The sequence below is a fragment of the Marmota monax genome, unplaced genomic scaffold, assembly GCF_021218885.2.
Source record: "Marmota monax isolate L192 unplaced genomic scaffold, Marmota_monax_Labrador192_F-V1.1 WCK01_AAM20220418_F8-fsc00006, whole genome shotgun sequence".
Classification (NCBI taxonomy): Eukaryota; Metazoa; Chordata; class Mammalia; order Rodentia; family Sciuridae; genus Marmota; species Marmota monax.
Window position 1 is genome coordinate 29,404,714 of NW_026693712.1, and position 18,417 is coordinate 29,423,130.

The 18,417-nt window shown below is 34.0% G+C and overlaps 1 protein-coding gene across 1 annotated transcript in view; it reads left to right on the forward strand.

Moving 5' to 3' along the window:
- The window catches only part of LOC124103734 (uncharacterized), a 110,120-nt gene that overhangs the window by 22,158 nt on the left and 69,545 nt on the right, over window positions 1–18,417 (forward strand). Inside the window, exons 5-6 of the mRNA XM_046460441.2 lie at window positions 6,689–6,856; window positions 12,844–12,945. Coding sequence (XP_046316397.1) covers window positions 6,689–6,856; window positions 12,844–12,945 — 270 coding nt within the window. The remainder of the gene's footprint in view (window positions 1–6,688; window positions 6,857–12,843; window positions 12,946–18,417) is intronic.

Sequence of the window (18,417 nt, forward strand, 5' to 3'; positions counted from 1 at the left end):
GAAAAAGAATAATCAGATGTACTGGAGCCAGCTTTCAGTGGCTCCCAAAAGCCACTGTGCACATTTTTCTAACACTGCAGTTCAGCGACAGCAGGTTGGTAGCTTGAAATTGGTCATGGTGGGAGTATTTATACAATGGAAACTGGCAAACACTGCAAATTAGGAGTTGTTTTCCTTTTGGGACACTTAAAACATTTACCAGCACTCCACTTGAAATAACACAGCAATCAGCTGTATAATTTATACACATTTAAATTTTGTGCCAAACTAGAATAATCATTTATCAAAACAATGCTTGTGTTTTCTTTTGGATGAATTCTGTTTTGAATGAAAACTTAATATTGACAATTTGTTTCACATTAGACTTAAGAGAATTGATCGGTCTGCCATTTCTGTTTTTCAGTTTATCCAAGCCACTGACACACTGAAAGCATATTGTTATTTCTTTGGAAACTTTTCAGTAGAGACTGCAATTTACCAAGAGCTGCTAGGGCTAGCATTGTTTAATGTGTGGTTTAAATTTTATCTTGTTTATAGAGTCAGGATATGCTACTAATCCATGACTTAAAACCTGACAGCTTTATCGAGCATCATTACAGCTGGTGTTTTTCACTCTGTTAATCTCACTCATCTCTGACTTCCTATATAATAGCTGGAAAAGACATTAGGAATGACATATTTATGTGTATGGACACAGTTGATCAATCCATCTAGGCTGTGGGGAATGCTGACTAAGGCACACTAGGTAAATAACTGGAAGGCAATAAATGGAAGAGGGAAGGGCCTGCAAAATGGAGCTCTGAATTTTGTAATCTCAAATGGCTCCAATATCATGAACAGATGTGGCAAGAATTTGGATCTAATCATGTGAAGACACTTGATAGTGATACTTTATTTAACTCAGCTATTAAAATTACTATGGAAGTATATTTTCCAAATATTAATTGCCATTGAGAAAAAAAGGGGAAAAGGAAGGAAAGAATGGAGGAAAAAAATCAAAGGAGAGATAGGAGGAAGAGAAAAAAGAAAAAGAACTCCAAGTCTTAATGCTAAAAACTAACAATTACAATGTGCTTACAGAGCTATTGTAAGCTGTTTGTTATGTATTACCTTATTGTTTCTCCCAGTAGCATTATGAATTAAGTACCATATTTTCATCCTGATTTTAGTAAATAAGGTTCTGAGTCATAGAAAGGATAAGTATCTAAGATCACTCAGCTATTATTAATGGTGCAGCTGGGTTTCAAATTGGACAACTAGACCAGAATCCATGTTCTTAAACAGAATCCACTGCATCTGATTGGACTCTCCAAATCTAATCCTGGTCTCTCTGGAAAAGTCCAAACAGGGTCTCACTTCTACGTTTTTTATTATCTTCAAATAATGCAATACTATGAAAGAGGTATAAGAATGTCTAAAGACACTTAGAACCAGATTGTACATTTTATATTTTTTTATTCTTAAGTCAAAAACTTAAAATTAAAAAGGAAGTATTAACATTTTTTGAGGACAAGTGTTCAAATACAATTTCTGTAATATCAAGCATATTCAAGAATTCATTGTATTTTAGAATTTCATTTATTAAAAGGCTCATCAAGCACACCTAATTTTAGTGGCAAAATTTTTGTGCCAAAGGAATATTCGAACTGTTTTGTATTTGACTCAAGGGGCAGATGTTGAGAAATCTAGCAGCTATAAGTTTGCAGCAGGTGTGTGGCTTGCTGCTTCATTAGATTTTAACACAAATTTTATGTCTCAGTTTATGTAAGAGTATGTTGATTAGCTGTGTTTTGGTAACTGAATGGATAGAGAACTGTTCATCCACATAATCAAATCTGTTTGTAAAACAGTGAACTGTTTTAACAGACTCATGCACACCAATAAAAACAAAGATCACTATAATTTAAAGACCCACCCTCAGCCCTTTTCATGATAGGGAGATGATTGCATATCCATCGTGGACCGCTATAGCTGAGGGAAAAAATAATAAATCAATGGGCCCAGAAATCTCTGTAAGTTATATTCATAAATGTTAAAATGTTACTGAATTTTTAAGGCCAAGCAGATAGGAAATAAATCAAAAAAGAGATGCTTTAACACTTTAAAATCCTTTAGCCCTTCTGTAACTTTAGCAAGTATTATTTTAGCAAAAAGCTTTGATTTAACCTTAAAGCTGAGAAATGGAAGTCAATAAATTACTATAATTTTTTGTTTGCTTTCTCTACTTTTTAACATCAAATGCCATCTTAGACTTAATCAACAATTGAAAGCAAAAAAAGTATTGAAGGGTTATGAAATAGTATCTGTGGAAGAATGCATCCTATATCCTGATTTATAGTATTCTGTTCTGAAGTTTTTACAATTTTCATTCCAATAAACAATATGCCCCATAAATTTATCATTTCATTTACATTCTGACTTTATTGTTACATTGCTTCTTGGCCATTTGACAAACATCAAGTGTAGTATCCAACTTTATGTCATTGCCTTTTATTTTCCCATACACTATAATTTAATTTTTCAACCAACATGACCTATCTTACAAGTTGAGGATTCCCTAACTAAAATGCCTGGGATCAGAATTATTTCAGAATTTGGGTTTTTGTTAATATTTTCATATGCATAATGAGATCTTGGGATGAGATCCAATTCTGAACAAAAATTTATGTTTCATATGCAATACAGTCTGAAGGCAATTTTACATAATATGTTTAGTACACCTGTGTTTTGATTGTGACGTCTCACAAAACATCAGATATGGAATTTCCACTTGTGGTGCTATATTGGTACTCAAAAAGTTCCAGATCTCGCCTTTTGGGTTTCAAAATACAGATGCTTAAACTTCACCTGTTCTACTGCAGGCCATTTGTCCTTACCACCTTCTCTTCCCATAGAAAGTTTACTCACTCCACCAGGTCCAGTCTAATGATATTCTTTCTTTAATTTTACCTCTTAGTCAGAATCTCTTTCTTGTTCTTCTAACTTGTTTACAACATCATGAGCCTGAATTGCTCATCAATCTATGCCCATTGCACACAAAACTTTACCTTGCTCATGAAAGAAGAACATTTATTTTAAACCAGTTCAATTTAATGAATGAATGAATATATCTGAAACCACTCAAACTGTCAAATGACTAGTGCAGTCTCATATAGAATATAAAATTAAAAATACAGTAACAAGCATTAAAGATATTTGGGGTTAAAAGATATTAACAATTTTTTCTTGTCTGTCTGCAGAAAACTGTTCTTGCATACTTTGTCAGTACACCACCTTTGACAATTACTACACAAGTTAACCAAATGTATGTGTTGGGAATCTAGTTGCAATTTTTATTTGTTCTAATTGGTTTTATGCATGATAGTAGAATGTATTTTGACATATTTTACATGTCAAAATGTAAAATATGTCAAAATACATTCTACTATCATTCTTCTGCTTGTACATGATGTAGAATTATTGGTTGTATAATCATATATGCACATAGGATAGTAATGTCCAAAATTCATTATACTATCTTTCCTATTCCCCTTCCCCCTTCTCTTCACTCTGCTTTGTCTAAACTACTTCTAATCTCCCCTACCCACTCCCTTATTTTGAAATTAGCATCTGCATATCAGAGAAAACATTAAGTATTTGGTTTTGGGGGATTGGCTTATTTTGCTTAGTATGATCCTCTCCAGTTCCATCCATTTACCAGCAAATGCGCCATAATTTCATTCCTTTTTATGGCTGATTAATATTCCATTGTGTATATATACTACAGTTTCTTTATTCTTTCATCTGTTGAAGGGCACGGGTTTGTTCTATAGTTTAGCTATTGTGAATTAAGCGGTTATAAACATTGATGTGGCTGCATCTCTGTAGTATGCTGATTTTAAGTTCTTTGGATATAAACTGAGGAGTGGGATAACTGGGTCAAATGGTGGATCCATTCCAAGTTTTCTGAGGAATCTCCAAACTGCTTTCCATAGTGGTTGCACTAATTTGCAGTCCAATCAGCAATGTCTGAGTGTACCTTTTCCCCCACATCTTCACCAAAATTTATTGTTGCTTGAAATTCTTGATAATTGGCATTCTAACTGAAGTGAGATAAAATCTCAGTGCATTTATCTATGTGTCAGGACAATGACTAATACATTCTTTTATCAGTCCAGTACTAAGAAAGCAGAGGTATAATTGTAGAGGCAAGAACAAGAACCATTAAGGATGATACTCCAGGGAAAACCCAGTTGGAAGCAGATAACGCATCCTTCCCAGAGGCTTTATATAACTGATCCACAGCTGAAGACCAGTTGGCCTCCCCAGCTGGATGGGCCCTTTGCTGGCATGGACCCTTCTATGCAATTTTTATAGAGCTGGCTCAAGTTTCACAGAAGCTGACATGTTTTGTATTAAACTTGGTTTGAACTTTATATATGGAGTTCATTCTACTAGGAATGGCCAGGAGCAGAGCTAACTGCAAGCTCTCTGGGGGATAAATTATCCTATGCTGTCATGGGCTCTCCACTACTGCTGCTGCAGACCTGACTTTAAAAATAGAGCTGGGGACAGCACATCTTTGTGAATATAGTTGATGACTTTGAATAGTACAATTTAAAAATGATTACAAAGAGCAGATTGCAAAAATGATTACCCCATCCTGTCCATGTGCTTGAATACAAGTAAATGACTTACGCTTTTCTTGAAGTCGTATTTTGGTTATGAAGTGGTAGTTCTTGAGTCTTCCCACTTGAAACAGCTTAAGGTATGACTTTACCTAAATGGGATATGCAAAAGTAGTCAGCATCTCTAACAATAAGGGAAATGCAAATCAAAATTGCATTGAGATTTCATCTCACCCAGTCAGAATAGTAATTATCAAGAAAGCAAATAACAATAAATGTTGGTGAAGATGTGGGGAAAAGTTACACTTGTACAACATTTGTAGGACTGTAAATTAGTACAACCATTCTGGAAAGCAGCTTGGATATTCTTCAAAAAAAACAAAAAAAAAAAAAATGGAACTCCCATATGACCCAGCTATTCCATTTCTTGGTATTTATCTAAAAGAACTAAAACCATCATAGTATTGTTATACAGCCTAAAAACTTCAATGTTTATAGGAGCACAATTCACAATAGCCAATATGTAACCAGCCCAGATGCCCATCAATAGGTGAAAGAAACTGTGGTATAAATCAACAATGGAGTTTTACTCAGTCATAAAGAATGAAATTACTGTATTTTCCAGTAAATGGATGGAACCAGAGGACATGATGCTAAGTGAAATAAGCCAGACCCAGAAAGTCAAGGGAAGAGTGTTTTCTCTCATATACAAAAGTTAAACTGAAATAAGAAAAAAAAATATTTGAGGGTTGGGGTATTCCATGAAAATAGAAGAGAGATCAGTGGAATAGAGAAAAAGAGGAAGGGGATTGGCCAGAAGGGGACAGGAAAAGGAAAGAATGGTGAAATGAATCTGATCAAATTTATATATATATATATATATATATATATATATATACATATATATATATATATTACAGTGAATTTCGCCTTTTTTTAAGAGAGAGAGAGAGAGAGATAATTTTAATATTTATTTTTTAGTTTTCAGCGGACACAACATCTTTGTTTGCATGTGGTGCTGAGGATCGAACCCAGGCTGCACGCATGCCAGGCGAGCGCGCTACTACTTGAGCCACATCCCCAGCCCTGAATTTCACCTTTATGTATATCCATAATGCATTAATTTTAAAAACTATATAAATAGGACAAATCAGTAGAGTAGAGAAAAGGGAACAGAAGGAGGAAGGAAGGAAGGAAAAAGGAGGTACTGGAGACTAAAATTGGAGCAAATTATATTATGCTCCATTAAATTATGTCAAAATGAAGCCAATATTATGTATATCTACATGAAATAATTTTTAAAAAGTACAAAACAACAACAACAACAACAAATACCCCCACAAAAGGAAATAAAGTTGTGTTAAGTCACAGAAAAAAAAAAGTACATGGGAGGCAATATAGAACACCCTCTCATTTCTGTAAATGGTGCAGCCCTCCACACTATCCAAGCCACTCCTACACAGGAGAGAGAAAGAGGAGAGAGAGAGCCCTAAACTGCTGTGAAAAACAGTGAGATGGAACTTTCTGTGCTCCCTTTTATGCTTTTCTCTTCATGTAAGAACAGAATGACTTTGCTAAGAATTGACATTTTTCAGTGCTTCTTCAAGCACAGAGACAGTAAGAGTAGAGATTTTTAAAAATTTACACTTAATTATCCTTTTCCTCATGCTTGGTACTTTGAAAAGGACTTTCAAATAGACTCCAATATTATTCAAAGGGACACCAAGATAATTCCAAGTCTTGAGGGTTTTCATCTTCACCTCTAAATATTAATATACATTATATAATAAATCTTCTTCCATACTTTTCCTTGACAAAATAATTCATAGTGCTAGCTCTAAGGCACAGACTCCCATGCCTTAAGTCCTGAAGAAATACTTGTTTTGATTTATAGTATTTTTGTCTGTATAAATTATTCCCAAGAGAACTGTCCAGGAAATTTAGCTACCTATTTTCAAGGATAACACTCTTTATTAATACAAACTTTTCTAATGTGTATTCACTTTCTCATCCTGACCCTCAGTGTGTTGGACCTTCTTTCTCACCAGAGTATAATTGATGTTATCTTTCCTGTTCCTCAGTCACCTCAGAAGATGGTCGTTCTTTGGATTTTGGCTTTCGAGTGGATACTGAAGAAAAAGGTTTCTACACAGAGAATTTTCATTCAGCAGCGTGGGTTTTCCGAGGCGACAATGGGAATCCTGAAGACAGTCCTAGATGTCTTAGTAAAAAACCACGACCAGTAGCTGGTAAGGACTCTACAATCATAGCAAGATGGGTGAGCCTTATAGAACCTGTAGCTAGACTCCAGGTAAATCTCTGCAGTCACCAAACTGGAAATCTGAGGGAAGAGTTTGGTGAACAAAAGAATGTATCATACACAACACATTTCTTAATATTGGGTTTTCTAAAACTGTCTTAAATCTTATTCAAACAGGAAAGTAATTCTACAATTGGAATAAAGATCAATATACTCAGAATAAAGAGTTTATTTTTATCCTTGCTTAAAAAGTACTTATTAATTTAAAAATATCTACTAAAAAGTATAAAGAAGTGATAAATTGTCACTTCTTATTCCAACTCCTCTAGATAACTGTTTTATTGTTTCTACATTTTTTTTATTTTACATTCTTGTGGCCCTGTTCTTAAAAATACATGAAATACACATCTGATACTATCATGTATTTATTTTTATTTTGAAACATATCTTACAGCCTGCTTTTTACATTTGATAATGAGTATTTAATAATTATACCTTTAATTGATAATGTAAGCATTTTAATTTTTTGAAGACTTCATTAATATTAATGTTCCATGATATTTTGAGATAAATTTTAGTAAATTAAAAATTAATAACTGTATATATTTCTCTATTGCAATAATAGCTTGTGATTTTAAAAAAAACTTACACCTTTATTACAATTTTCAATATTCAGGGTGCAGATCTTCTGTGAGTTTCTATTTTGTTGTTACAAATAACCTTGATGAATAAACAACTGAACAAAAGCAAAGATCCAGGCAAAAAAGAATATTTTAAATTAATTTTACAATAACATTTAATAAACATCATGCCTATTATGGTCAAGGCCCTGGGAGGAGTTAACTCGTCAAAGATATATAGAGAGAAATGACAGTGGCACATACTTCATTCAGTACAGGCATCATCATGTGCTCAGTTTCATCTTACCTCCAATTATACAGCTAAGATGTAATATATGGACATATGTATATATTATGTATAATGTCATTTGTCTTACCTGTAGAGTAAAATAGAGCCTTTCTTGGTTTTCTTCTTATTAATATTATGAAATTTAACAATGGAGAGTTTTAATGAGGAAAAGTTGTATATCTAAATGAGTTCTCATATACATGCCTAAGAGAATACAAGGTTTGTCATTTGCATATTTAGAATATTTACTTACATTCATATCAAATCATAAACAATTTATGCTTAGCCACTCACTGAAAAGTAAACATGAGACTCTAAATCCAAAAGTATTCAGAGTGGAGTTTGTGAAAATCAAGAGAGGGGTTGAGGCATAAAGTTGCAGTTAAGTGAGATGAATGGATTGCACATCTAAAAACTTGAGAGGGGAAATCTAATGTTAAGTGTTCTTACCTGAATAAAATAAGATTATTAAAAATTAAATAAATCAGAACAAACACAATAATAACCAAAGGTGGATGATGGGGATCTAAGAGTAGCCTTAAAAAAAACAGTAAATTTTCTATATCTTTTATTTGAGTTAAATATAGGGAAAGAACACTAACTGAAGGTCAGATCTTCAGGTCAGGACCTCTATTTGTTTGTTCATTGGTATAGCCCAAGGTCCCAGAACAGTACCTGCTTCATCATGGGATACCAGTGTGCATTTGTAAAATAAATAATTAAAAATACTATAAGTACAATACAATAAGTACTATTGAATAATTATTACCTATGTGATCTTGGAAAAATATTATCCTTCTGCCTATCTCAGCATTATAAAAATATAAATTATATTAAAATATAATTTATATATTCTATATTTCACATATTAAAGTTATATATGTGAAAATTATAATGGGCTCTTTCTATTTATTTTAGCTATTTCCATCTCCCCCTTTAATTTATTTTAATTTTATGATAAGTATAGTTCAATGACAACTATAAATATATATGTATTCACATACATGTTTATGTATATTCATATACATTTATATGTAAAATATACATAATTTATATTATATTACAAATTCAGTAAATTATCAAATATTTATGAAATATTTGTTTGTGGCAGAAACCAAAGAACATAAAGAGGAGGAAGATATAACTCCTACCCTCATAGTATTTTATCTAAAACCTGATGTGTAATGCATATAAAAAGTACAATTATTGTAATTTCTACTATTGTTCGTATCTATCAAAGAACAGCATTTTACTTAATTTGGTATCATTTGCTTTGGTAAAAGAAAACAAATGGGACTGATTTTTTGTGTGAGCATATAAATATATTGGTACACATGCATATATGCATACATATGTATGTATATATGTGTCTCTGTGTATGTACAAAAATATATTTAAATTTTGCAAGTGAGCTCATGATACAATTTATTAGACTGAACCTCAATTCAAGAATATCCTTGTTATCTTTTCTTATTATTACTAATACTTCCAAGTGTTACATGTATCAGAGGCCTATGTTCATAACTATGTGGTACCAAGAGACCAATAAAAGAAGATGGAAATTAAGAAGAAAATGAGTTGAGGGCAAATAGATAATTTTTGAACTGAAAATATCCTCATTAACCAGATAAAATTTTAAGCATATTACAATGTTAATTTATATCTACCAGAATGAATTTCATGAAATAAAATTTATAATTTAAAAATAAATAATCCTATCCTGAATTTCCTGAAAGAATTCTTTTGAGTTGAATAAATAGACAAAGACCATATCACTGTGTGAAAACTTTAGGGTGTGTTTAGTATACCAGTTTTGCTATATTTGTGGAAATATTTACCCTTTGTTTGAATTTTTACATCTAGCAATATGATTCTAAGGAGGTATTATCTGGGGGGATAAATTATTGATGATGTGCCAAATAGTCTCTGAAACGACAATAATATTCATTTGTGGCTTTTCTGCAGTTGTGCAGTACTTGTAGATTTTCTACTAGACAGTGACAAGGGAAACCAGGACTATTCATTTTAAAATATGAGAAAATTGTCTTCCGAATGGGAGGGGAACATGTTACAAAACATTTTGATTGTCTCTTCTCCCACAGGAGAGCTCTACAGTTCACCATTTCAAGATTTTATTGAATTGTTTATTTTTTCATACACATTGTTGACATTCAATTTGCCTGATTGAAAAACTGAAAAGAAAGAAATACAACCTTGAAAGCAATAGCTAGCTTAACAGTCTCATGCCATACGAAAGTAAAATAACAAACATAATTTGATTTGAATCAACACAGTAAAAATACTCCATTAAACAAATATCTGTTGGGTAATCAATCTGTCAAAAGCACAAGATAGTATCAAGAGAGTAACCCAGAGGAAGCAAGAAGTCTTGACAAGTAGAGATATTAGAAATGATTTCTACAGGGGTCAGAAATAGGATTTCTGATTTTCTTTTTGACTTGATTAGCTACCAACCTGTTGCAGATTGCTGAAATATTAATTCCTAAGTCCTTGAATTTCCCAGTTCTGTTTCTTAAATTATAGCAAGATCCAATAAGTGGCAGTCCAAACAGTCGTACCAAAGAGAATTGTGTTAACAAGTAATGGAGATTTCCCTAGAAGCCTCCAACAGAGCAGAGCACAGAATTTTAGAGCTGGAATGCATTATTATCTTCTCAGCAACTTTGGTAGGCTTTTCCTGATTACAGTAAAACAAAACAACAACAACAACAAAAGTGCATTTTCTTCGGACATTTTGTGAAAACTAACCTTCCTTCAGGAATTCACATGAAAAGAGTCTATCCTTCCTGTCTTTGAATGTTTGCCTCTTTTGGCCGCCAATGTCTGGCATAAACTCCATGAGAATCACCACTTGTCTGTCCTCTCCACTACATTCTAGTACATAGGAAAACATCAGAAATATAGTAGGTGCTCAGTAAATGCTTATTAATGAATGACTTCTGCTATCAAACTGTGATGAATCTGGAAGAACAGATGCATGTTTCCTTGTTTTTATCAGATACTTATGTTATCTATCTGACCAAGGAAGTGGTCATATCTGAGCATGCATGGACAAATTGCTTAACCTTTTACTATATTTGTTATTTCTCATAGGAAACTTAATTTGAAAAATATTGATTTACCTCATAATATCTGAGAGAAAATTGAATAAGTTAAATGGCAAATCATCTTATAAACTGTGCCAAGTAATATAAATTTATTATACTAATATTTCTCCCAATGTCAAGGACATGCTCACCTAAGTCTACCTGCCAGAGATGGTTAGAAAGAGATTCCACACCAATTGGGAGACTGAACTAAGGGCCTTCCCACTCTAAATAAAATTGTTGTCCATCACTTTAAATTATCAAGAGTTCTTTTGGCCTCTTAAATGCTCTTAGTTCTGGCCATATTCCAGCTACATTTTGACATTCTGTAATAGTCTTTGAATATAGACCTAAAAAAGAGGCTACTCTGCACATTTCTCTCTGAGAAATGAAAAGTGACAAATAAAAACATTTTTAAAAATTGACATAAGGCAGCAAACTGTATTATCCTTAAATTCTAATGTTTCCTATTTTTTTATGAAAGGAGACTCTTGAATTTTAGTTTAAATTTTAAGGTGTTAGGTTACCCTGACCTTATTAATAAATCACCATTCTTATTTCACAATGAATTACCTGGCTTTCCCCAGGACTCCAGAATAGGCCTATTATTAATACTTCACTTTTTTAGCTCAGAGGTTTATCATTATTTTTTATTATTACTTACTTTCAGTTATTCATTGACGTAGAAAAAAATTGATATATATCAATCTAATTGTTCAAGGAAGATTAATGCTCTCAGTATTATTTTAGTACTTCTCTCTGGTGGACTTGACCATAAATAAAACAGAACGCACATTATTTTGAAGTCTTTTGTTATATTTCTTTATTGGAAACCATTGTTAGCATTTAAAAATGAATCATCTGCAATTACGCAAGCCCTTCAGGTATCTTATTTCGTGTACTCCGAGATGATTCAGGTATATATATTTTTTCCTAAATAAGAAATGAAGTAATTGTATCATTAAAAGATTAAAATGCCTACCATGTTCACATCTCCCTCTATGGAAACTGTCCTTCCACAAAAGGAAGAGACGGTCTTGTGGCAGCATGTTTTCTGGCTTGGAATCATGCCAGATCCTTGCCTTTGAAAATTAACAACACAGAAGAATTCTGATCAGAAAGGATTTTTCCCTCCTACTGGAATTCAAAGTTGGAAAATGCTCTTGGTAGTGAACACGGAAGTTAAAATGTTTCAAGGTGGAGAAAACTCAAGAGGGCCCATGAATGGGCTGAAGTTATGAATAAGCCAAACTTATCACAAGCAGAAGCTGAGAAGAAACATACACACATCTATACCTAGGTACACAGAAAAGAGGGTATGAAGTCAGCAGCGAGAAGAACAAACAGAAGGAAAAGCAGATGAAGAGGTTGCTGGACTAGAGTAAAAAGCCATGGGCTCTTAATGAAGTTCTTCCGACTCTCCACCTTCAATGAAGCACAAGCTAGGAGTTTCTGGTAGAAAGACCCAATTATTCCTATATTCTTCTGAAAAGCTCAGTTGTTTAGCTTTTTTTTTTTTGGGGGGGGGGATTCTCCTAAGACTTAAATCTATGGTTGAAGATTCTGTTTTCTTATCTTCATATATAACCTTACACTAAATATCTTATTTACAGATCTAGGTGACTTGGATCTTTAAGGTTCAGATGCTTTGCAGGTAGCTGTCACACAGTGGTTAACAGGGAAGGCTTGGGCATTGTACTGCTCTACCCCTTCCTCACTGGGTGACTCAGGCAAATTGTTTAACCTCTCCGTGCCTCAGTTTCCTCTTCCCCAAAAATAAGAATAATAGGCTGTTGTATAAATTAAAGTAGATACTACTTATTTAGTACTGGTTAGAACATTTTTATTAGGTCTGGCATGTAATAAACAACAATAAGTATTAGCTACTTTAATAATAATATAGTTAATTTATAATACCTAAAAATTAACTCAAAGCAATGCCCCTTTGCTTTTTTTTTAGTTCGTGAGCGAACGGTGAGACTATTCAAGGGAACTGGAGATTATCCTTGGGGATTCCGAATTCAGTTCTCCAAACCAATCATGGTAACTGAAGTGGATACCAGTAAGTGGTCTCGTAATAAAAAGCTTTAATTCATTTCAGAACAACTATCTCAACCCTAGCAAAATACATAAAATAGCCTTCAATATCATAGTCATGTAAAGTTCACATACACAGTAAAAGCAACTTCAAAATCTCAGTTTACCAAAAATGCATGATTGAGAACTGTTCATATCTTGATTGCATATTTCAAAAGAAATATATTCCTGATGGAATGTACCTTTCTGATTGACAGAGAGCATTAGTTAGTCTTCCTACCAAAGAGCCCTTCTTGTTTCTACAGAAATAGGACTCAAATCTGGAGGTAAGAAGAATATTGACCATACATCTCTTGTCAGTATTTTATAGTTTCTGGGAGGAATTCTAGTACTCCTAAATTATTTTCTCTATGGCTTCCCAAGTGTCCAAATTTTTTAATTAGCATATTAAGAATTAGTAAATAATGTTAAATTAGATTTTTCTACTTCCTGATTTGTAATTTGATAAGAACCTGAGATGGATGATTTGGAAAAAAAAAAAAAAAGCAGATCTCAAACAATATCATTGGTAGAAGCATAAAATAAAGGTCTCCATACTCAGCCTGGTGCATTAGGGGAGAAGCAATGAGATTATCACAGAGGGAAACTCAGGGCCTCTAGAGAGTTTCTGGATTTCTTTATTATCAATTGTTTGTTTATCTATCTCCCCATCTGAACTCTGAGTTTTTGACCCCAAGGTCAAAAACTGCATTTCACCTATCATTTTATCCTCAATATCTGGCGAAGCATCCAACGGACAACAGAAGGGTGCTCCAATAATACTTGTTGAGTAACTGTGAGAGCCCTGGATACCAGAAGGCTGGAACAGCATGGAGGAAGGGAGACCAATACTTTAGGAAGACCCACCTTTCCTGCTTTGGCCACACACCCTAATCCCATTTCTGGCCTCATTATCACTAGAGTCCCATTTCATTTCTCTCTGCCAGACTTAGAGTTCCTCTGTTGTAGACTCTGTAGTTCTGTTGGAAACTGCCCTTCTCTGTTGTAAAGAAGTGAATGACTGTTCAGCTCTGGAAAAAGTGACAGGGGTGACAGGTGCATCAGAGTAAATTGTTACCTCCCAGCCCATCACACAGGCATAGCTGAGCAGAAAACAGTGTTCAGACCACCACCAATTTTTTTATATTAATGGAATTTTTAACCAACTCTCAGAGTATGACAGTAGAGTAAGGAAATATTTAGTGCCCGGATAGAATGCAAGATCTTTTTGGAAAGAATTAAAGTTCATCCTGAGGAAATTTCTTGCAGGTTATCACTCATCCCTCATGATCAATAGCACACATTCTACGAAATGTAGATTTTAGTCTCCTATAAGCCTGAGAGGAATATCTAAATACTAAGTAAACTGAACACCTATTTTAGATTCCTTGATGTCATAAAAGAGAGTCATTGACTTATTTATAATATCAAAGTATCCATCAGTTAATTTCACTTTAAGTGTAAAAGCCATGTTATGTCACAGAGGAAAAGAACTCACGTTCACTAGAGGTTCACTAGAGGTGAGCAGTATATTTGAGAGCATACATGCTCTTCCTGGTAATGCATGTTTAACACAACTTGAAACTTGATGTTTTCACATCCATTTAGCAGATGAATAGATTAAGGGTCAAAGTTGTTAAATGCTAAATGGCCTGCCTAAGGCTTTATAGTTATGGTCAAGGCAACACCAGCATTCAGGTCTCAGAATTTCTACCTCCAGAACTATGATTTATTTCACAATGTTTTATTTCAGTCAGGACTCTTTGGGAACTTATAGAACATTGGACTGTACATGGTTTAAACAATAAAGGGGAAGGATGGGCTCAGAGAAACTGAAGGCTCTGAGCTGTTGCTGGGATTTGATTTGCTTCAGTGGCTCAATAATTTCATCAAAGGCATGACTTCTTTCATTCCCTTCCTTAGTATTGCATGCTTCCTGTTGAATACAAAACAATCTCCACAGTTCTAGCCTTTTTCCATCACAAATCATAGGGTCAAAAAGAGACAGAGGACAGTTTTCCAGCTTCAAATACCCTTATGTTGCTATCACCCCTGGGGCCCACTGTGAGCTGGTTTACATAGGCCAACTGCAAAGGGGAATGAGATTGTTTTAACTGACTTACTAGAAAGCCAGGACCTACTCTGGACCTGAAGGCAGAGAAATAGTCCTTTACCTTCCACAAGCTTCTACATGATGGAAAACAGAAGGAGGTAAGGTTGTGAGGTCTAAAGAAACCCTCTAACCTCCCAGCATCAAGCCATATTAAGACAGTGGCTCCCTGCACCCAAGGAAACACAAACAAGCAGCACACACACACCAAGTATCACTTAGTTAATGCAAAAGAGGGATTTTTGCCTCTTCTTGATGTAATAGTACTTGACATCTCATCCCTTTCTCTAAAAATCTGATTCAACTTATCAAAAGAACTGCCTTTGAAATTTTCATGACTTGATTCAGGCCAAATTTATTCCTGACTACTGAAAATGTTAAATACATTAAATACCACATCAACTCTTCTTCGCTAATGGTTTAGCTAACTACACATTACCTCTGATATTTAATTGTTTATGGAATGAACAGCATTCAGTTGGTATATTAAATAAAACAATTTCTTCTCAACACTCTCTCTAGTCAATTACCTTACAAATCTGTTTTTCCCTTTCTAGGCGAGTTTCCAGATGATCTCTAATTTTTTTTTTTTTGTCTCTCTTAGATAATAAAGACGCCACCTCTTTGTTTCATCATTACATCATTAAAAGTCTAGACTAATGTAATAATCTGAGAACTACAAGTCAGTCTAGTATAATCATCAAAATGTCAAAATTTGTGAATATATATATATATATATATATATATATATATATATATATATAATCTGTAGGTATATATATCAGAATTCTTATCCATTCTAATTTTTTTTCTTCCCCTCAGTTTGAACCTTCTCAGCTTTGCAAGCATGGTTATCTTCTCTATAATTTCCTGTCTCTACTTTTTGTTTATCAGAAATCCTACATCTACACCTTCAAATGGAATGGAATTTTCACCTTTTTCTGCCTCCTTCACCTATCAAAATCCAGTCCTTTCTTTTGTGTGCTTGATCCCCTTTGTTCTCACTTTGCCATGACTTACTAAATATTAGCAAATTAGGAACAGATAAAAACCTTTTTAATGTAACAAAGGAAGTTCATTTTTCTCAGTTCCTGTCCTCTGATAATAGACTGAAAATGAATGTGCAAGAGGTTAAAGGAAATCCCTGTGCCTGGCAAAGTTGGGCAGAAGAGCCTCAGAGCACAGTGCAGGTCTGTCTGGCACCTGAGAGAAGAAAAGCAGGACTGGACAGAAAGAGCCTCAAGCTAGTTCTGAGAAATTCTGAGACAGGCTACTTAGGGAGCCCCAGAGCAGGGCCTATTAAAGGAATCCTGCTTTGGCAAGCAACTGCTTTGACTCTAGCATCCCCTCTAAATTCAGTCACTAGCTGGAATCAGCCTGGAAAAAGCATGGCCTCAATGTGAGAGATCATGGGTCCAAATGAGTGGCAGTCAAAGGTTCTTGGTTCCAGTCCTTACAACAGGTAAATTTGGGCAGTGTTAACATAAGACTGCCACAAAGGGTGCAGGATAGTAAGCCTTGGTGAGGAAAAAAGGAAACTGTTAGGAATAATTCTAATAAAGGTAAAAATCACTACTTTGAAAATGAAATGCTATAGAAAGAAATCAAAGGATGACAAAATTAACAGCAGGGAAAAACACATTCATCCATTTTAAATCTTAGTATTTAAAGATGTCAGTTCTTCCCCAAATTATCTGTATGTATAATCATATTCAAAATTCTTGTAGTTATTTTTGTCTTCAGATTTATTTATTCATTTATTTTTGATAAGAAGTTCTCAATTAGATTCTAAAATATTTATAGGAAAACAAAGGGCTAAGTTACTAAACTGAATTTTTTTTAATACAGGGAAAAAGCTTTCTATTTCATAATTAGATGTTAAAATACAAATGCATGGATATATTCTTATTCTGATGTGAGTGGATTTCAATTAAAGTTAAGTCAGTTAATCAAATTATGTACGTGTGTGTACATGTGTGTGTGTGTGTGTGCTATTTAGCCAATTATTTCTTTACTGATTAGGGAAGGGAGAGAGTCTTTCTCATGTCAGTGAGATTTGGGGTGGAAAGGTGAAATACAAACAAGTGAGGAAACAGAGCTGAAGAAGAGCTTGGCAGCAGGGCTCAGACGACAAAAGACCAAAATTGAAAATGCTGTTGAGGTCAGTTTGACTTGGCTCCTTTGTGTCCTTTATATGAGAAAGAACACAAAACAATTGTGTGCTTTGTTATTTCTGTTTCACAGATAAAAAGACAGGCAATATTTTAGCATCAAGGGCTTCCGATTTCTTACTATATTTTTGATAGAAATCTGGCTTTAACAAAAATCAATGTGTATTCATGAGAAATATATTAAATGATGCTTCACACATTCCCACTCCACTTTGTCTTTCCCTTCTCCCCTTGCTCCCCCTTGTCTTGTTTTCTCTTTCTTCTCCTCTTTCCATTTCCCTCCTCTCTTTTCCTTTTTCTCCCACTGACTTCACCAGTTTAGTCTTCAACAGAAACAAAGGAATTTGTAAAGGAATATAAAAATTATTACCTCTTAAAAACCAAAGTGGTCTGACTTCATAAATTCAGTAGATATTTTCAAATTTTTATCCCAAATTTTTACATACCTGTTGTGCCTGCCCTTCTAGATAAAATAAGTTAATGTAGTTTAATAAGATTTTATGGCTTATTTAATTTCTGATACCTTTTTAACTGTTCAAATGTGAGACAAATAAAAATGTTTGTATTGCAAATGGCTTTTTATTTAGGAGGCCCCAAGGTTTTTGTAATAGGAAAAGCTGAGACATCTTTACTGTACCAGAAACGGTGCAATACATAGTTAACCTAGGATTTTATTCATCATAAGAAAGTGCTGCCCTGGCAGGGATTCATGTAGCTGCTGAGTCTAGTTTTCTTTTTAAAAATGTATTCCTCAATGCTGAAGAGCACCCTCTGAAATCCATTGTCTAGTCAAATCTACTAAATGAGGGGTTGAGGGACTTTAAAATTACACATATTTTCAGCCCTTCTGAGAATCTTATTCATACCACAAAACATTGTTCTGGATGCAGTAGAGAGGCTTAATTACACACTGAAGATAAAAAGATAAAGCGATGAGACCTGTAGGTGGGATGGAAATGATTATCCATAAGTATAGAGAGACTGAGCTTGCTTGGAGCTTACATAACTAATTGCCTACACCCGGCTGGCATTTGCATGAACATTTTCTATGAAAGCCTAAATGCTTGTGAGATCTGTTGGCATAAACAAAAGAAACAGATGTTTCAACTTTGATACCAAGCAAACTTGAAAAGAAAACTATAAATTTAAGGAAAGGCAAACTATAGAGGACATTTTG